Source organism: Crocodylus siamensis, chromosome 1 (assembly GCF_052110815.1).
Source record: "Crocodylus siamensis isolate JL-2025a chromosome 1, ASM5211081v1, whole genome shotgun sequence".
NCBI lineage: Eukaryota > Metazoa > Chordata > Crocodylia > Crocodylidae > Crocodylus > Crocodylus siamensis.
In genome coordinates, this window is record NC_143395.1 from 207,528,539 (window position 1) to 207,550,353 (window position 21,815).

Genomic DNA, 21,815 nt, shown 5'->3' on the forward strand with positions numbered 1-21,815 from the left:
ATTTGATTATACTTTTAATGCTATATCCAAGTAAAGTGTGAAAAATATTTTCAGGAAGAAAATAAAGTTGTCAGTTTTATACAGTTATTACTGGATGTGCTGTGATGCAACTACATGCCATGCCGCTCCTGGTGAAACAGCTCCGTGACATGCCGTGTGCCCTGCCAAAAGGTCCGACAGCAAGCTGGGTGGGGAGTGGGGGCTATAGCCAGTTATATCTGTCCCAAAATTGCACAGAGCCATGCTTACAGCCACGTACATCTGGGCAGGTATTCACAGCATCACAGTGCAGCTGCTGCAGGGGTCTCCATGGAAACCGACCCAAGACACAACTGCGGGGGATGCTGGGAAATGTAGTCCTTAAACAGAAAAAAGAAAATGGATGAACAAGGCTCTTACTCCCCACCCCAATGCCTACCATACTGTGGGAGAGGATGTATGCAGTTTGCTGTGGAGATCCCTGCTTACCACAATGGAGCCCCCACAGTGATGATAGTTGGGAGTGCTGGGTGGGGGCTGGGGGGATGCAAGGGGCAGGATGCCTACGTGGGTGGGTGGAGGAAGCTGTGCAGCACTGGCATAGGGCGAGGAACGTGGCAGGACAAAGGGGGGCTGTGTGGTGTGGGAATGGGGTTTGCATGGTCTGGGGGTGCAGTAGGGGTGTGTGGATAAATGGCTGGGGCTGGGACACTGACTGTAGGCACACATGGGGGTAGAGCAGGGGTACAGCATGCCTGGAGGGGTAGAGCATGCCTGCAGCAGTCCAGGGGTTACTGGTTTGAGGGCGCCCCCTGCAGTAATCAAGTAGCTAAGAAAGCAGTGGGGTGGATTGGTATGCGGCTCCCCCTGGTGGCATTTAGTGAGAATTGCACACCAGGCTATTGCATGGAAACATTAATCCAGCATTTTAAATGTAATAAACCTATTTAATTTAATGAGGATTAAACCCCATTACATGTACAAGTGCCCATGTATCTCACAAACAAATATCCCTCTCATTGGGGAATCTCTTATGTCTTGACACGTGTAGGTGTCAGAATTTTGACCTCTGTAATATAAGTATCTATTCCTTCTTCTGCTTTGTAGGTTAAAAAATAGTATCTCTCTACAAGAATCCACATTCCTACTTGGTCACAGTAACCAATCAGCTGTTCCTGTGTCACAGGCACCTCTCTCTCGCAAGTATTTCATTCCTTGCACTTCTTCCCTCGGCAGTATAATAAGAAACTTGTGCCTTCATTTTTTTCACTTTGGTTCTATTGCGTTCATGCCTGTACAGAGCTTTTAGCCTGAAAACCCGGTATTCCTATGGTTTGAGACCCTCAATATTGTGTTGTAATGCTTCTAGATGTTGCTTTATTTTCATGCTAATCCTTGCTGTAGTTCTCACTAGACTGACTCCTGATTCTTGTACCACCTGCTGGGTAATATTACGAAACAAGTCCATGTTTCTGAAAGTGAAATTGCTCTTTTCAGAGTTGTATACAAAAATCATGCAACTACAGCTAGCATCCTTGTTATACTTATGCAGACTTTCTAGGGCAGCCTCTAGTCCCTTCCTTCCTGCTACTTGCTCTTCTATCCAAGTTTTACTAGGTTGCTACAGAAACCAAGCTTGAAGAAAAAATCATCATAATCAATGAAAGTTTCATAAACTTATGTGCAAATGAACAAATTAAATTACAATGGGAATACAACCTTAACTGACTTTGTTCATATACAACTGAGTTGTAATTATATAACAGTTGAATTTACCATCTAATTTGCTCCACTTTTGTAACATGCTTGCTGATTTCTTTGTTTTGAACAGATGATGAACCAGATGATGGTGCCCAATTTTACTTCATAATTTTGGGTTTCTGCTATCCTCAGCTATTACCTGTGTTAACTGAGCTTGGGATCAATATTTCAAGTGTAATTAAGATTTCCTCAGAGAATTATGGACCATTGCAAACATACTTGGAAGCAGCTACACTGCAAGAAGAACCATTACATCCACCTGAAGGTAGGCTACCAATAGGAAAAAATATCATTATTAAATACAGTTTTTAAAGTTAATTTATGTTTTTTTTCACATTTCATGTGGCATCTGAAAACGTATGTTCTCTTTTTTAAAAAGTTACAAATAGTTATGTCTACAGCAGGAGGTGACCTCAGTGTATATGTTACGCGTTAGTCAAGCTATTTGGACTTTGAATTTTGTGGCCACAAGTGCTGATAGCTACTGTATTTACCTAAATCCAAGACTACTTTCAACATTAAGGTGACTCCCCAATACTTAGATTGTCAACATGAAAAATTTAAATTATAACTGTGTCAGGGCACTGTTGGTGCCTGTCACTATAAGGGCTGAGCCAATCAGCCAGCAGGTGCTTGATTGCAGTGGCCATTTTAGATCTCTGGCCACCTATATAAACAGAGCAGTTTGCTGCTGCCAAGCCAGGCAGTAACATCACCTGGCTGCAAGGCTGAATGCAGCATCCTGGAGATAAGGGGAGGAGCTTAAGAGGATGATTGGAAGGCTCCTGGTCCTGGGCATGACCTAAAACTGCACCCTGCTGGGAGTGGGTGGCCCAGAAACAGGTGGGCAGGCCAGTGACAGATTGGCCCTGAGAATGCCTCCTCTTACAATAATTAAGTTATATAATTACGTTATTAAGTTAAATAAGTTATACTTTTCCATGTATAGAATTTAATATGATCCTCCAATAATTAAATTCCACCCCCTACCACTGTGGCAGGGCAAGCAGCAGCAAGGGACAGTGATAAGGGAGCAGATGGCAGGGAAGTCAAGTGGCCTGAATGCTGCCCTCTTTCCACCACCACCTGTTCCCCTCTTCCCCCCACTTATATGCCTCGGTGCCTATCCTCTCCCCCCCACCACAGTGTCTACATTCCACGGCATCTGCCCCCTCCCCACCAAGACTTGTTTCCCTTGCAGACTGCTCCCTCTGCTGTGCTTGTGCCTCCTCCCTGCCCACACACACACATGCACACACACCTTACCCCCTGCCACTTGCTGGTTCCAGCCCCTGCCCAGGCATGCAGCAGTGGTTGTGGCAGCAGCAGCTCCAGAGCTGGAGCTGCTGCCAGCACTGCTATGACATGACTGGAGCACAAATCAAAGCCAGAGTTGGAGCCACAGCTACCAGCTCTGCCCCACCCCCCACTTGTATCTGACTCCAAGATCAAAAACAAGGGGCTTTCCCCCCAATATTGAATGGAGGGGGAAAACCTTGTCTTGGGTATGAATAAATATGTTCATTTGTCTTCTAGTTAACATAAGATAGTCTGTGAAATCATAGCTAATACAGATGGGAGATTGACTATAATATTTCCTTGGCCAATATTTATAGAAGAGATTCAGCAACATTTACTTAATTTTATTCCTCGTTCTCTTATTTCCCCCATGAACTGATAGCACTTAGACTACATGTCAGAATTACAGATGTAATGCAGTGCTAGTGTAGTTCAAACCTCCAGTTCAAAATTTTCAGTGAAAGCACAGCAAATTCTTCAAACATATCTATGGAGCCTCTTAAAATATTTATCAATTATAGAAAGATGCATCATGAGTTCTTCAACAGAGATAAAGTGCAAGTGTCATGACCGGCTTCATTAAAACAAAATTAGATTTTTATGTTGCATTGGAGTGATGTAGTTGTGATGTTTAAGGAGATATGCAAGAGGAAAAGAATTTTGTGGGAGGTATTCTTTATTGAACCAACTGCTCAATTGAAAGAGAGTTAGAAAAGCTTTCTAGTACAAAATAACGTTCTTTGAGTTATGATTTTTCATTTTTGTTTATGAAATATTCCTTAATTTGAAGTAGAACTCATCACATAAAGTTCATAATCTATTCATTTGGGGATGGAGCCACCTTATTGTAAGACAGAGGCAATAGCGACTCCCAATTTGCTGGAATACTTGATTTCAGTTGATTCATCTTCCAGAAGTACATTGAGTCTGTGCAAAACAGAGAACTGAAGCTCTCTCTCAGTATTCCAAATCAAAGGCTTATGGAGATATTCTAAAGCATCTATCCCTTGTTTGCTACCTAGTTTGACACTGAAATCCCAGTCCTAGGAAGTCCATAGTGTAACTTGAGGTTTTGTGACGCATTACAATGTTAGGTTAGGTCTTTTCTTCCAATTTTTTGTACTTGGGATTACATTTTTGGTAAAATCCCAGAAGTTTTTTTAGACTTTGCAAACACATTCCTATTAAATAAATAAAATATGTTAAAGGCCACACAATCCAGAAAAATGTAATTTTCTAATTTTCTACTTTGTTATTTATTTGTATTACTCTTATATAGTAGTTAAGTATTATTGCAATGTCTTCCTTCATAATGAGGCAGAAAGAGAAACCAACTAAATAGCTGCAAAAAGTTTTTTTTGCAACTATTTAGTTGGTCCAATAAAAGATACCACCTCTACCATGAGTTCTGAAAAACTCTTTCACACTTTCAAAATTGTATTAACTATTAATTCTCTTTTATGTGACTAGAAAGCCGTCTGCAGAATAGATTAAGATGGATTATTTTAAAGTTGTACGCAAAAGACACTTGAGTGAAAACCTGACAGTGGCAAGATTTCCATTAACTTCAGTAAGGCCAGGATTTCATAGTTTCATAGTAGCTAGAGTCGGAAGGGACCTAGGTAGATCATCTAGTCCGACCCCCTGCCTTGGCAGGAAAGAGCACCGGGGTCACATGACCCCGGCAAGGTGCTCATCTAACTTCCTTTTAAAAATCCCCAGGCTAGGAGCCTGCACCACTTCCCCTGGAAGCCGGTTCCAGGCCCTAGCCGCCCTGACTGTGAAGTAGCGCCTCCTAATATCTAATCTAAACCTACCCTCCGCCAGCTTGTGACCGTTATTCCTGGTCACTCCTGGGAGCACACGGGGGAACAGGGACTCCCCCAATACCTGCTGATCCCCCCTGACCAGTTTGTAGCAGGCCACAAGGTCCCCCCTTAACCTTCTCTTGTGGAGGCTAAACAGGTTCAGGTCCCGTAGCCTCTCCTCATAAGGCTTGCCCTGCTGACCCCTGATCATACGAGTGGCCCTCCTCTGGACTCTTTCCATATCATCCACATCCCTCTTGAAGTGTGGCGCCCAGAACTGGACGCAGTACTCCAGCTGCGGCCTGACCAGTGCCGCATAGAGGGGGAGGATCACCTCCCTGGACCTGCTCGAGATGCATCTGTGGATGCATGACAGGGTACGGTTGGCCTTCTTGACTGCCTCCCCACACTGCCGGCCCATGTTCATCGTGGAGTCAATGACGACTCCAAGATCCTTTTCCGTCTCCGTGCTGGCAAGAGGGGAGTTCCCCAACCTGTAAGTGTGGTGCCGGTTGTTCCTCCCCATGTGCAACACCTTGCACTTATCAGTGTTAAACCCCATCCTATTCTCATCCGCCCACCGTTGCAACCTGTCAAGGTCAGCTTGTAGCCTATTGCACCCTTCTAGTGCACCCACATCCCCCCACATCTTAGTGTCATCAGCAAACTTGAACAGGGTGCCTTCTACCCCCTCATCCAAGTCACTGATGAAGATGTTGAACAGTGCGGGCCCGAGGACCGAGCCCTGCGGAACCCCACTGCCCACGTCCTTCCAGGTCGAGAAGAACCCATCCACTACCACCCTCTGGGTGCGGCCCTCCAACCAGTTGGCGACCCATTTGACTGTGTGGGCATCGACACCACAGTCTCCCAGCTTTTTGATGAGGACAGGGTGAGAGACAGTGTTGAAAGCCTTCCGGAAATCCAGAAAGACTACATCCACAGCAACCCCTGCGTCTAATGATTTGGTGACCTGATCGTAAAAGGCCACCAGGTTGGTCTGACAAAACCTGCCACTGATGAACCCATGTTGGTTGCCCCTGAGCATGCATTCCCCCGCAAGGCCCTCCTGGATGTGTGCCAGGAGAATTTTTTCAAAGAGCTTACCCGGGATTGAGGTAAGACTAACTGGCCTGTAATTTCCCGGGTCCTCTTTTTTTCCCTTTTTGAAGATAGGGACCACATTGGCCCTCTTCCAGTCCTCCGGCACCTCGCCAGAGCACCACGAGTGCTCATAGAGCCGCGCCAGGGGTCCCGCAATGACCTCGGCCAGTTCCTGTAGAACCCTAGGGTGAAGATCATCTGGACCAGCGGACTTGAACACGTCCAGCCTCTCCAGAAGTACCCTAACTAACTCCTCGCTAACCCCTGGCCCAGGTGTGTCTCTCCCGGGGCCCGAGGGGGGCCCAGCAGGGAGGTGGCTGAACTGGTCCCTACTTAGGAAGACAGAGGCAAAGAAATCGTTAAATATGTTAGCTTTGTCATCTGGCATGACGACTAAGTTGCCCATCGTGTCCTGCAGGGGCCCCACATTACCCAGGACCCTCTTTTTACCCCCTATGTATTTGAAGAAGGACTCCTTATTGTCCTTAATCCGGGAAGCTAGTCCTATCTCCATCTCTGCCTTGGCCTTCCTGACTGCCCCCGTACATCCTCGGGCGACTGTAACATAGTCCTTCTTGGTGATGACCCCATCCCTCCATTGGGTGAATGCCTCCCTTTTAGCAAGGAGACATTCCCGGATGCTCCTAGTGAGCCATGGGGGTTTATGTGCCCTCCTGCTCCCTTTGACCCTTGTTGGGATTACCTCCCTTTGGGCATGGAGGATCGTCTCCTTAAGGAGCAACCACTCACCTTGGACATCTGGCTCCCTTCCCCTCTGGGTCCTCAGCGCTTCCCCAACGATCCTCCTTAGCTTGTTGAAGTCAGCCCTCCTAAAGTCTAGGGCTGTTGCCTTGCTGCAGCCCTTTGCCACCTTACGCTGGATGGTGAATTCCAGCAGGCGATGATCACTGTCTCCCAGGTGGCCCATCACCCGCAGCCCCCTCACCAGGTCGTCACCCGTGGCCAGCACCAGGTCCAACAAGGCGTCTCCCCTGGTGGGGCTGTGCACCTCCTGGGTTAGATGGAGGTCCTGCACTCTGGCTAAGAACCGACGTGAGCGGTCAGACTTGGCTGACTGCTCTTCCCAGCAGATGTCTGGGAAGTTCAGGTCCCCCATGATGACCACATCCTTAGCCCTCACTGCCTCTGTGAGCTGACCTCAGAATTCCTGGTCGAGCTCTTCTCCCTGGTTGGGAGGTCTATAGTAGACTCCCACCGTTAAGTCTCTATCCCCTGGACTGCCTTTTACTCTAACCCAGAGCACCTCAGAGTGCCCCCCCTCTACCCCCTTGCTAATTGACGAGGAAGTATATTCCTCCTTGATGTAGAGTGCTACTCCTCCACCTTTCCTTCCTATCCTGTCCCTCCTGTATAGCCTATAGCCCTTGACACTCACCGCCCAGTCATGCGATGAGTCCCACCACGTTTCTGTGATCCCCACTATGTCAGGGCTGGTGACAGCTAGGAGGAGGGCGAGTTCCTCCTGCTTCTTCCCCATACTTCGAGCATTCGTGTAGAGGCATTTGAGGCCTCCAACGGTTGTGCCCACTGACCCCCTAGTCTCAGCAATGCCCCGTCCCCCATCACTTACCTGTTTCTCCCTTTTGACCATTGGTCTGGGCTCGCTGGCTGTTGCTGGGCCTGGTAGTTCATCGTCTCCTCCGCCCTCATCTTCCCCCTCCCCCGACGAGCCTAGTTTAAAGCCCGCCAAAGGAGGTTCACCAACCTGGAAGAGAACACATGCTTACCTTTAGGGGAAAGGTGGAGGCCATCCCATCCCAGCATGTCTCTCATCACGATGTGCCAGTCATGGCTGAGGAAGCCAAAGCCCGCCTCGAAGCACCATTCCTGTAGCCTCCAGTTGGTCTCCACTATGCACATCTCGTGGCGTCTGCCTCGACCGCTCACTGGCAGGATGGAAGAGAAGACCGCCTGTGCGCCCATCTCCCTCAGCACGCCTCCCAGAGCATGGTAGTCCTCCATCAGGCGATCAGGGGCTCTCCTGGCCGCATCGTTAGTACCCACATGGACAAGGACCATGGGGTAATAATCGGTGGGCTGGATGATGGACTGGAGCATCCCCTTCACATCCTGAATCTTCGCTCCGGGCAGGCAGTAGACCTCACGTGCTGAGGGATCCTGGCGACAGATGGGGCCCTCCGTACCTCTCAGGATGGAGTCACCAATCACGATGACGCGACGCTTCCTCCTCTTAGGCCTCTTGACTCCCGCCGCCCGCACAGGACATTGTGTGCGCAGAGTCTCCTCCCTGGTATCTTCCACTGCTCCCTCCTCCTCCAGGGCTGCCAGGGCCTCGTACCTGTTCTCCAGATGGACAGGAGGAACTGGTGCCGCAACATGGTTAATAGCCCTGGCACGGGAGACCGTCTGCCACTCAGCAGTGGAGGGCTCATCCCGGGCTGCCCTCTCCTCGGTCGTACCACCCTGCAGAGAAAGAAAATACCTATCAATTTCCTCCTCTGCCTCACGGATTCCCCTCAGCCTGCTAACCTCCTCCAGGAGCCCCTGCACCCGTTCCTCCAGGGTCCTAAGGCGGATACCTAAAGGACAGGTGCAGGAGTCCCCAGTCCCTGCCCCACCAGACCTTGCCTGGCAGTTCCCGCAGGCCAGGGGGTTGGAGGACGGCAGCCCCCCCGAGGGCTCCGTCTGGGTGGAGGCCTTGGACAAGCCCCAGGAAGGCTGCGCCCCCGGGCAGGGGCCCTCGCAGAACTCCGTGTCGACACCATCGCAGGAGTTACTGCCCTTACTAGCAGAGCAGGGTTCAGCCTCTGGGCCCCGCCTGCTCACCCGCCGGCGCGAACGCCACCGCAAACGCCGGCGCGCTCTTACAGACCAAGCCTGTTTGCGCACTCTGTTCGCGCGGCTCGGGAGCGTGGCTCCCTACCGGCTCGGCTAAGAGGGACCCGGGGGGCTTCCCCTCTGGATCCGGCTCAGCTGCGCCGGCCCCTCAGTCCCTCAGCCCCACTTACCTTAGGGGGATCAGCTGCTGCTGCCCCCTCAGCTGCTCCGCTCGCCACTGCTGCTGCTGCACTCTCCTCCGCTCTCCTCCGCTCCGGGTCCAGAAAGGTAGGCACACGTGTGGGAAGGGCACACGTGCGCCTGTGTCCCTCCTCTCCCCACTGCTCCTGGCCTCTTATAATCAAAGATGTGGCGGGCGAGAATGAGGGTGCATTGACACCTACTTGGCGCGGTAGGACGGGGCACTAGGAGAGATCATGGCCGCTCTTGGGACCCCGCCCCGTGATGCTCCTCCATGTGCTGTAGGCCACAGAAGCTGACGTGGTTTTACTGTGCTATCCTGATGGGCTATTGAAGCTTAAGTAGACCCTTGATTCTCTTTGAATGTATATACACCAGATGTTTTACTGCACAGTAGACTAATCTAGCACTCTTGTAGACTTTGATCTGGAGGAAATTTGCTCCTGGTTAGCCACACAAGCAGGAGGCCACAGGGGATGAGAGAGTTCACTGTCCCTAGACCTGGTACTGTTCAGCTCCCAGCTCCCCACAGGGATGGGGTTGCTCGCTGCCACCATCATCGCAATACTGCACAGCTCCCAGCTCCCCACAGCAGCCAGGAGCCAAGAAGCCCTGGTAGGGGCTGTACCCACACACCCAGCCAGATTTTGCATAGAATTTTGCTCACCTTTCAACATGCAGATGTAGTGTGCTGTGCCAACCTGCTCCCATATCAAACAGCAGCAGGTACTGGGAGCTGAGCACTTCTGAAAAGCTTACCCTTGAACTCCAGCACAGTGGATAATGGTGCCTTTCACAAGCCCAGGAAATGACCATGATGTGAGTGAGTCACTGGACAGTTGTCCTTGTAGGTACGTCTAAGATTGTTGCCTAACAAGGATTAAAGTCACGTTCCTTATCTTATATATTGATCCATCAATGTAGAGTTCTCTGTGTCTACAGGATACATTAATAGATAAGGGTAGTTGAAATCCCTGATGGACTGATTAAAGTTCCCACTTCTTTCCGTGAAGAGTTTGGCCCTGTCCTGTTCTTCCTTTCTGTGTGATCTGACCTGACATGAAAGCACCAGGTAGGGCAATGTCAGGGCTGAAGAATCTTCACACTATGAGATTTTTTTCTAGTGCAGGTAAGTTTCTTCCTGTTCTCCATGGTCTAAACTCCCATGGTCTGACTCAAAGTTGATTTTGGCCTAGGAGTTTTCCCCCATTTAGTAGCCTGCCCCTATTTAGTAAAGTACTTAAATATGCTCATAAATGGTTTTCTGACAACTGATAGAGAATAAATTTGAATGCTGTGCTGAATTGGGGACATCATAAGCTTCTTAGTTCCCCAGTTCTCTGGTCTAGACTAGATACTAAGTCAGCTATGACAAATCCATGTTGATTTGCTTTTGTAGTTTCTCATAATCAGGCTCTTCAGGCTACTCTCCTACCCCTCCTCCCCCCTGCAAGGTGAAAAGGGTCTTTTCCTACCTTCCCATTAATGTGCTGGCCAGCCAGAGTTAAGATGAAAAACAAGTACCATCCCATCCTGTCCCACCCCAAAAAACATAGGGTAATACCAGTAAGTGACTCCCGGTGATCCTGCTAAGAATTCCTCTGCCACCGCCACCTCCTCTTTCTCTTGGGTATCTCTAGGGTCACGTTATCCTCTACCTGAATTTGGGTACCCCTCGCTGCAGGGTTCTGGTTGAATGTTGGCATACATTCAGGCAGGCTTTGAACCTGCAAGATGGAGCTCTGGTATCCATGATGGGTAACCCTGGTGTACCCAGAGTGAGGTGGCTTAGGACCTGGCTCCTGGAGAAACTAGAGCCTAGACTCTGAGGTGGTCATAACAAGGACTGCCCTGGTGGTAGCTGAGTGCCCATGTCTGACAGCTCCCATGTGTTGAATTCTGTATACACTGTCCTACAGGTCTAGCATGCTTGATGTGATATGAGTCGGTAGTCACAGAGAAGAGACTGTGTTACATTGGACAGATATTGACATGCAGGTCTTCTACTCTTTATGTTGCACCTCTCTTCTTGGTATCTCAGGATGTATTTATATGATAATCCTGATATGTGGTTGCAGCTCATGTTAGACTTGCCTCTAGCTAGCTTTCATCTATCTGGTTCAAGTGCTGACAGCCACAACAGCACAGACTTCATAGTATCATAGTAGCTAGGGTCAGAAGGGGCCTTAACAGATCATCAAGTCCAATGCCCTGCCTTGGGCAGGAACGGATGCTGGGGTCATATAACCCCAGTCAGGTGTCTATCCAGCCTCCTCTTAAAGACCCCCAAGGTAGGAGCGAACGCCACTTCCCTTGGAAGTTGGTTCCAGGTCCTGGCTGCCCTGATCATAAAGTAATGCCTCTTGATGTCTAGCCTGAACCTGCTCTCTATCAACTTGTGGCTGTTATTTCTAGTTACCCCATGTGGTGCCCAGGGGAACAGGGCGTCTCCTATTCCCTGCTGATCCCCTCCTGGTGAATTTGTAGACAGCCACTAGCTCCCCCCTCAGCCTTGTCTTGTGGAGGCTGAATAGATTCAGGCCCTCTAGTCTCTCCTCATATGGCCTGCCCTGCTGCCCTTTGATCATTCAAGTTGCCCTTCTCTGTACCCTCTTAAGTGATGGCCAGACAGCCTAAACATAGGTCAGTACTGGGTACCTGAAATCCATGTTGCCACACATGCCCTGTTGTCATTATACAGGCTGGTTAGTCTGGGCTGCCTGGGGTATGCCAAAAATGCAGTCTGGACTGCAGTGTGGACAAACCTGAAGAGGCTGGAACTTGCTTTTTGCTCAAGTCCTGAGAAACAAGCAAGTCTTTTCTACCCTCCTCCACTAACTCAGCACATGTGTCTGGCTTTGCGATTCTATACCTTCTAAGCCTGTTGTCTCTCTAAAATCAAATTCTTTTCCACATGATTTTAGGTCTTAAATGAGTTTTGTTTCAAAATGGCAACTCTGTGTGCCAGAGGTGGAACATAGACCATGACAACTTCAGTGTGGAAGACAGCATGGTGTAATGAGTGTAGATAGGCAGGGGAAGTAGCAGAGGTAGTGACTAAACTCCCTTTGATTCTGTTGGCCATAGGTATGGGAGCTATGTATGGGACCAGTATGATATGATCTGGGCAGAGGCAAGGCCAGGAGCAATCGAGATAAGTCCCTCTGGGAAGTGGTGAGAGCATGGGGAAAGGCAGGATGGACAAGCAGGGTGGGAGCAAGCATAGATGGGAGTCAGTAAGGAAGGCAGGGGGTGGTGTGAAGTATTCAGAGCAGACAGACATGCACAGAGAAGTTGAGTTACCTAACGATGGACACAGAGAGGAGGCAGCCAGGGCTGACATGGACTATGAAGAGTCCTAACTCCAAATATGAAAAAACCATTGACTGTAGCTGTGTTTTAGTTGAGAGCTGTTTGTATAGGTGGCTTCCTCCTATATCCCATTTTCTCTTTTCTAAGACACCAGCAACCTCCAGCTGTGAATATTTGTTTTGATTGCTGTTCCTTTGCCTCCAAGCATGTGCTCTGGTTGGATCCACTCACACTTTCCCAACGAGGTCAGTGGGGTGGGAGGGTGTTTAGAGTTTGTGAAGTTGTAGGCACTAAACTCAAATAATAGACATGTATTTTTCCTCCATCCTAAGAGACCTTCCCTTCTTCTCTGTCCCGTAAAACAGGCAGGTGCCCAGTCAGTGAATTAAGATAATGGTGCCAGTTCAGGTTCAGTTCAAGTCTCCTCCTTGTGGGCTGGATTTAGCAGTTTAAGTAGTCTGGCATCTACAGCTCCCAGCAACCTTTACTTTGTGTCTGCCTAAGAAGCCCTCCTGCCTGACCCTGGCCTGGTGGGGCCACCCCACTGTAACCAGCAGCTTTAGGAGGCCACATTGCTCATAGCCAGGAGACTGGCGCGGTGGCTGAACAACCTGTACTGCATTTGATGTGGATTAGGAATGGATGCCCATGCTTTGCTTACATCTTCCAGCAGCACCAGGATTCTAGTTTTTGTCTCTGCTTGACCGTAAATCACTGCTGACCCACCTCTCCCTAAATAGGGTGCACGCTCTCAGGGCTATTCGCTGCCTGGTGCCAGAGTCAGGCCTTCTCCCACATTTCCAGCTGCTGCGTGTAGCAAGTGCAGCTTCTATAAATGGCCTCCAATGTGCAGAGAAAGAGAGAGAATGAAGGGCATGCAGCAGAGCTGAATAGTCCTCTCTGGATACTGGTGGGGAAAAAGACTTAGAGAGGAAGGTGATGTTCTTCAAGGAAGAGAGCAAACAGCACTGACTGGAAGGACATGTGAGACCCATGGGATCTGCATGGCTACTCAGATCCCAAGGACAGCTACCCCCACACACTAAGAGTTTGTTCTGTGCGTACCTGCTTTTCTTTCCCTCTCTCCCCCTACTCTGTCTGTGTTTGGCTTTGTTCTTCCTTATTTCTCCATTCTGCTTTCCCCTATCACTCTCCCTTAACTGTACATAAGGGTAGCAGAGAAATCCAGACAAGCTATAAAACCAATTTACAATGAAAAATCACCCACTACATCACTCAAATACCCATAGACACGTTTCACTTCCTGTGAGACTCCTGCTGAAGAGATTTGGTGGCAGCACAACTCTGCCCATTTGTCTTTATGAAAGCAAAGTCTGTGCCACAGATGCCAGTAGGGAACAAAACCCTGACAGAAGCATTGCATTTGCAGTTCTCCAAACAAATGCTGTACGCACAGACAGAGGAATATTCCCAGCAATGGCTCCAGAGTAGACCTCTGCTGACAACTGAATGTGCAGCTTCTAGTACTGTCTCACACAGCCACATGTGCCTCCCCTCAACACCACGCGCTAGGAGACTACAGATGGGAACATGATGAACACAGCTCTCTCTTGGGTCTGGGTAACTCCTCCATCCATGTCTCCTTGCAGCAGTATATGGGGATTGTGAAGGCGGTGTGTTCTTCCTTGACTCAGCTGCAGCAGCAGAGTCCAGCCCAGGGAACAGACTATCACCTGGGGGAGAAAGATAGGAGTAGAGTAACTTGGGATGCTGGAGGACTGTGCTTCTCTCAGAAGAGAAAGTGTACAGACATTTTCTCTCCAAGGAGATATTTAACCCTGGTTGTTCCTGAGTTATTTTTCTTTCAGAGAGATCATTTTTGGTCTGAGAAAAATCCTGAACAACTGTTTACTCATCTGAACACTCATGGTTTCTGCTCGGCTTCCCTGCCGGCATCTTCCCCGCTGGTCTTCTCTGGCACGGGAATCCTTTGCAGCTCCTGCTGCCTCCTCCGCTGCTGCTGCCAGCCTCCCTGCCGGCATCTTCAATCCCTGCCGGTCTTCCCTGACTTGGGGATCTTCACAGCTCCTGCAGCCACCACCACTGCTGACTGCAGCAGCGGGATGCTGTCCATCTGGCGGTTCCCCGCTGGTCCTCCAGCCCTTGGTGTCCCCATTCCTGTGCTTTCTGGACTGATTTTTATCTTCACTGGGTGACACCTCCTCGTGGCGTCACCCAGTCCCAGCTGGAGATGGGTGCAGCTGATAAACTGCACAGGCGGTTTTTCATGGCATGCCTCTTTGCTCCCCCAGGCCCCTGCAGCAGGTTTTTCTTTTTTCTTTTTCTTTGATCAGGGGTCACCCTCTGATTGAGGCTTGCCTCTTGCCTGACCCTGTGTCCCTGTGACATAGGTCATGACATCACTGGAGTCAAGAGTTCACTGGGTCTAGAAGTCTCCCTCCTGACTCCTAGTCAAAGGAAGCCTCAACCCTACAGTCTCTCAATCACAAATTTCAATGGAAAAGTTGAGGCCAAAAACTGGGCCAACGTTGAGGTCATACCCAATTGTTGTGGGTGGGGGTGTTGACTTGGGGTCAGTACCATATCTTGGGTAGTGGAGCTTGGGAGGGTGGAAAGTTTGTCAGGAGTAGAGGGGCTATCCTGGGATACTGGATGACTGCATATTAGTTGCTTTATCTCCATAGTACAGACTACCAATAACCTAGCTTGAGATACCACTGAGGTGTTCAACCTAACCCTCCTCTAAAACGGCATATTCTTTAAGATGCTTAAATGGTACTTAGCACAATTTAACCCTCTTTAATGCTTGGACACTCCAGTTTTAAGTGTCTTGAGAACAGTTTAAAGGTAACATGTAACACCACCCCTACAGATTCTGTGTGTGATCTTGGAAAAGATAATTAGGTTCACATTTTCAAAACATTTCACAGACTATCTTAGTTATCAAATTTAAGCACATGGGTGTCATTGGAATTATACCATGGATAAATCTGACTCCTGGATTCTGATTTTGAGAAGCATTGGGTGTCTTGAACGCCAAATGTAGTGAAGTGCTGTAGAACTGTAGTAGGGTTACCGTATTTTCAGCTCCAAAAAAGAAGACACCTGTTGCAGGGACACCTCACTCTCAACCCACATCCCCCTGGCCCTGCCAGTGCTCCTCACTCCCAACCTGCAGCCCTCCATCCCTGCTGCTGCCCCTCACTCCTGACCCACAGACCCCTGGCCCTGCTGGTGCTCTTCACTTGCAACCTACAGCTCTCTGACACTGCCAGTGCCCCTCACTCCCAGCCCACAGCCCCCCACCTCCCCAGTGCCCCTTGCTTCTCTCAGCTCTGCTGGAGGGGGCCTCCAGCTGGCCCTAATCTCACCAGGCAGGAGCACAGGGGCTGAGACCTGTAGGACCCCCCACCCCAGGCTGGGGCTTCTGCACTGTGCCAGGCAGCCTGGCTATGGCCCTTCCCCCTTTGCAACATCTCCCAGATGCCCTGCCCCCACAAGCATGGCCACTAACCCTTGGTACTGCCAGCCTGGCTGCACAGCTCCACACTGCTCCTGAAGGCCTCTCCATCCCCTTTCCTCCTGGATGGACAGGCACCTCACCCCTGCTCCTGTGCCCTGCCACAGCCCTCACGCCTAAACATGCTGGCAGGCACCCACCCCTCTAGCCCAATGCTGGCAGGCACCTGCCCCCCTCACACACCTTGGCGTTCCACCCCCACTTCCCATAGACTTACCCATACCCAGCTTCCAGGGCTGCTCCCACCACCCTGCATGGCTTCATGCTAGCCACGTGTGTGTGCATACATGCATATGCATGCAGAAACATGTGATGCCTGTCTCTCCAGTCACTCTTCCCCTGGCTCCCACCAGCAGAGTGGGCAAAATCCCAGACATTTCTTCAGATTTAAAAAAAAAAACCCGCCCAGATGGAAATCAGAGGATCCAAAAAGACAACATATCCAGGAAAATCCAGACATGTGGTAACCCTAACTGTAGGGTATTAAGCTGTGGCACACTTTTAGGCTGCTTGCAGATGTTAAAAAAAAAAAACCAAAACCCCCTAAAAAGTGAAAGTAGCAGTGAGTTACTTTGACCTGGCTCCACAAGCATCTATATAGATAGCATGGCTTTTTGGCACTTTCATCTAATTCCTGATTCAATCAGCTATTAAACAGAAGTGCCAAAAAGCCCCACTAAAATGCCTGATCTATACTGACGTTAGCCGGGTCTAACTAATGCATTGCCTCTTCTGGGCATTTGCTGGCTTCAGCATGGGAGCATGCCAAGTTTAAAGTAAAGCACCACTTTTTTTATGTCTGTAAACAGCCATAGATTCCACACTGATATTACAGAGCTGGCATTTAGAAGAACAAAATATTTTTTGTACAGTAAGAACATCTGATAATTGATCATTATAATGAAATACATGGGGAACCTACTGATACATCTTGTAGCTGAATTCTCCCTGACTTCTTTCTTTGCTTCTGTTTTACCATCTATAAACTGATGATGATAATACAGTAAAACCTCTGTTACATGAGTGGGGAATGGAGGGTGTCAGTTATCCAAAAATTCCAGTTATCTGAGAGTTATTCTCAACGAAGATGGTCCCATACTTACACTGCAAATTTTCAAAGAATTGGTGTACAATACATTACAGTATAACATACTGTGTAAAGAATAAAACAGCATACAGATAAAAATGCCATAATATTCAGTCACCCCAAACTCCAGGGCAGCCTGGCTGCAGGCTGCTGCAACCAGGGGGAGGAGCATGCACACTCAGATACCCTGCATGGGTACCCTCAGAGCAGTATAGCAGGCAGCAAAACAGTGCAGTGCTGTGTGCATCCCACCACTGAAATTCTGGCTAATTAAGTATTATGGTTAGTTAAATGCCAGATAACAGAGATTTTACTGTACTTCGCTTACCCTTTTTGGCTCTGGCTTAATGCAAGGAACTCTTTTAAACTTATACTTCCTAATGGCTAAATTTCAGACACTCAGAATGTTTCATTAAAAAAATTAAAATACTATGAAGGACTTCTCCCTCTGCATTTTTGTATGCATTTGACCTTTGACATTTTTGGTGAGAGATTTAAGATTATTTTATTAATACAGTAAACTTACAATTCAGGTTTCCCTCTAAATAGTCCATAAAAATGCATCATATTTTCCTGTAAAAGGAAGATACTAGGATATGATCATGGTATAATTTATCTAATTATAATATATCTGTAGTTATAGAAGCTGAAAAAAAGAAGAAGGATAAAGCTACCAAGGATCTGGAAACATTCTGGAAATACTTGGACCCAGTTCTTAACAGTGGGAAGAATGGATCAAATCTCTTTAACATTGCCAGACTTCATCACCTTGTTAAGGAAAACACGTTTCCCCTAGTCTGGACAGACAGTGAGATGATGGTCAGTGGTGTCCTTTTTAATAGTGAAGTGCATTTAGCACTAATTTGAGAATAACTGGAATTTGAGCTTAGTACGTCTGTAAAAATGAGTGAGAATATTTGGCTTACAAAACCAGAGCTATCAAAGATATGGCCAATAGACTGGATCTGGCCCATGGAGCCCTATCATCAGGCTCATGGTGCTGCCTGTAGGTCTCAGACTGGACCTGCATGTGGTGGGCGAGGCTGGATCTGGTATGCCAGGGTCAGGGCTACACACTTCATGCAGTGAGCAGGGCTGGTCCATGACACGTAGTGAACTTGGCATGCATAGCATATCAGCCCCACATGAGTTGACTGGCCCCATGCCACTCATCCAGCCCATGGGGCCCAGTGACTTTGACACTTTTGCTTTAAACCAGTACATTTGATTTAGCATGGATAAATATATATTGGTAGCAGCTTCAAATGGCAAGAGGGCACTTCTGCTCTGCATCCCCAGCAGCTGTTATGCTGTAACTGTTGTACACACCTGAACCTGTAGCCATACAAATGTAGGAAAACATCTCTAACTTTTACCTTGCTTCATTTATGTCAAAATGAGGGTGATTTACCACATTTTCTTGAAACAACATGCACCTTTTCCCCAGAAAACAGCAGCTGGAAATTGGGTTGCACATTACAAGTGAGGTAACAGCAGTTCCTAACACTTACGCTTCAACTGGGCAAAAGCAAAAGGAACTATACATGATCCACAGGGAACAGAGCTAAGAGCAGGCTCAGCTACGCAATTGCTGCTGCTCAGTTACTTACTACAAAGAAGTATTATTTTCTTGCATTCTGCCTTTCAAAAACAAGATTTGTCTTATTCTGGGTGTCTTGCATGTGAGAAAATAAGGTAGCTTATTTGTATGTCTACATGCTCTTACAGATGTAACAGTTGCAGTATAACTGCTTCATTAGCAAGAGCCCCCCCCCCTTTTTGAAGATGCTCCAACTAAATTTGTCCATCATCTGTGAGTTTCTAAACTCCATTGGCCAGGGATGACCAGGATCCAGTTTGTGGGCCAGATCTGACCCATGGAGACATGCCATCTGGGCCAATAGGGTTCCCCATGGGTCCAGAAATGTGGTTGGTGTCTCCCCCACCCCACAAAAAATAGGTTTGCTATCCCCATAGAAAGAGAATGTCTTTTGTTGTCAACTGCCCTGAAATATGTCTTATCACCAGACAAAATTAAAAGTAAAAAGCCAAAAGCATTTGTTGTGTAAAGACAGGAAAACTCCTAGGTAACAGCATGTGGGTGGTCTTATCTAATGGTTAGGCACATGAAGAATGGGTGCATTCAAAGTTGATTTCCCAGGAGCTGGGCATACAAAGGGGTCTGACTGTAGAACTGGAACTGGGATCCATACCAAGGTCAAGATAGACCAGAGTCAAAAGCCAGAGCTGGAGACAAGGTAAGAAGGATCAAAAACCAAAAGCCAGAGCTGGAGGTAGAACTGGAATTAAGAGCAGAAAACCAAAGGTTAAACCAGAACTAGAAGCCAAAGTCAGCAGTTAAAACCAGAGAACCAGCAAGAAAGCACACGGAGGGTCAGGAACAAGAACTTTCATTTTTGTCCAAAAAATGACACTGCCAGCTGGGCTGGCTTTTTAAGAGTTGGAGCAGGTGGTGCTTGTTGCCTGTTCAAGGGATTGGCTGCCCTGATTGCCCCATTCAGCCTAGCTGGGACCAGGGTGCTGTTCTGGGTTTGCTGCAGGTAGCACCTGTTCAAGGAATGAATTGTCCTGCCTCCCTCACCTTCCCATTATTCTCTGTTACAAGTAGCTTGCTGTCCACTACTTTCTTGGGTGATTCTCTGGTCTCCTTGTTTCCCCTAGATTCAAAGTGTCCTCCCTGTTCTCCCCCCACAGTGGCCTCTCCTTAAATTACTAGTTCTCTATCTTCCTTATCAATTCTCTATCAGTTCCCTGGAACCAGGACCCCTTCGACTCAGGCACTGCTGGATATACATTCTATTGCATGTAAATATCCCTTATCTCTGTTAATGATCTCAGAGTTTCATTTCCTATCTATCTGGTAGGTATGCTGATAGGCCCCTTCAATATGTATTTAGCCACTTTCTAGTGAGAAGGGTTTTGTCACCAGAGCTGACTATAAACAAACTGATAATTTGTCACTTAGGTCAGACTGCTAAAATACAAGACCACATATTATATCAGTACTATGTTTCATACAAACATAAAAAATGAAGACAGCTTATTATTGCCTGTTAGTAGACCAAAAGTGATAGCAGTTAGCCCAACTTGGGGAACATTTCTATATGTGAAAACAGCAATTAACTCTTTCATTTTTCATGCAAGTCCAACCATTGTGAACAATGTTATATGTCTGTAGTCAGTATACTGTAGAATGTGATGTGGTGATAATCATAGGAATAAAGAGGGAAGATAAGAAATCCTTGGTGTTTTCACACTAACCTTTAAAAATTATTTGAATAAATGAGAAAAAAATCCCTTGCAATGTTTTGAAACAATTCAAAGTCTTTTGCTTTGAGAGTTGCTACTCTCAGATAGAGTTCCACTCTGCTTTGTATACAAACTTGATCCTTCATATGCTTCTTTATTCTCATAGCTTGAGTTTGGAACTGCACTTTTTGAAAGCATTGCATGTTTAATGTATGACTGCCTGGATTGGAGAAGACAACATAAACATTACCTGGATAATGCCAAATTTATTAATGTTCCTGTAGTAGTAAAGAGCAGACTGGCACAATCACCGATGACAGAGGTAGGAACACTTCGTAGTAGGATGGTATTAACCTAGATAGTAATTTAAGTTTTAAGTTCTGTACTCCAAAAACTTAAACAGAGGCCACTTTCCACCTCTGTGTAGAAGAATCAGACCCTTCGTTTTACGTGTTAAATCTTCAAATAGGGAAAAACAGAAAGAAAAAAACTTGAAAAAAATCACATAGATGTAGAGTTAATCTTAAATAGTATTGAATGTAACTGTAATTGGCATAAATAGCTACATTAAGCAGGCTCAGAAGTATGGCCAGACATCTATATCCACACAGAACCCAGCAAACTTTTCACAGTTACACCAGTCTATGCGCACCCAAGATGCTGAGGGAGTAGGGTCTTGCTTTCAATAAGCTGTTTCCTAAATGCACACTACTCCTCAGTGGCTTAATGTCTAGTTTGGAGGATGAATCACATGGGATCTCCTAAGGGTCTGTCCTGGGGAAATTGTCTAATATCTTCTTTAATTGGTTGGAAGATGGGACTGAGCTCGCACTTGGCAAATATACGGATCTCATCAGCTGGAATTCCAGATGATGAAGAATAGAATTAGGGTTCAAAGTGACCTTGATAAACTGGAAAAATGTTCTAAAATTAATTGAATGACATTCAGTAAAAGACAAGATTAAAGGAGTTAAGATAAGTTTATGGACGGGACAGGATTACAAAAAAGGGAGTCCTGGCTCTTCAGTTAGAGGGTGTGATGTGTGAAGTTTCATGGTTTCATAGTTTCTAGGGTCGGAAGGGACCTGAGCAGATCATCTAGTCTGACCCCCTGCCATGGCAGAAAAGAATACTGGGGTCAAATGACCCCAGCAAAATGTTCATCTAACCTCCTCTTAAAGACCCCCAGGGTAGGAGCCAGCACCACTTCTCAATTCCCAGACAGTTATACAACTACAGCCACGGAGGCACCAAACATCTGGACTCAGTCTGGTCTTTGGATTCTGTCTCAACAGCTTTAAGGGAGGATGGCAGGTCTGGGAAGGGAAGCCTCTGCTCCTCCAAAAATTCCTGCCCAGGCACATGCATCAGAAGTCTGGGTGGCCCTTGTGTTTACACCATGATCCCAGAGGATTGATGGTTGCCACATTCAAGACACTGTAATGAGTACGTGCTTGTTTGGCCTGAATTTACTTTGCGTTAAAAGTCAAACCTCACTGAAATAAGGTTTATTTTAAAAAAAAAAAAAAACGCAGTTATCATTTACGTAGCAATAAACCAACACATTGAAAACCAAAGGAGTTTGTTTTGCAATCCATCGGTTCCCCCACCTCACCCCGCTTGGATAGGCCACACTCTGGGACAGGCCAGAGGCCCTGTGCTCCTGACGCGGTCTTGCTAAGACTTTGGCAAA

The 21,815-nt window shown here is 47.5% G+C and overlaps 1 protein-coding gene across 1 annotated transcript in view; it reads left to right on the forward strand.

Moving 5' to 3' along the window:
* Positions 1 to 21,815, forward strand: part of SPAG17 (sperm associated antigen 17) — a 354,514-nt gene that overhangs the window by 94,970 nt on the left and 237,729 nt on the right. The window contains exons 6-8 of the mRNA XM_090053742.1: positions 1,811 to 2,005; positions 17,490 to 17,671; positions 20,289 to 20,444. Of these exons, the coding sequence (XP_089909868.1) occupies positions 1,811 to 2,005; positions 17,490 to 17,671; positions 20,289 to 20,444 (533 nt within the window). The remainder of the gene's footprint in view (positions 1 to 1,810; positions 2,006 to 17,489; positions 17,672 to 20,288; positions 20,445 to 21,815) is intronic.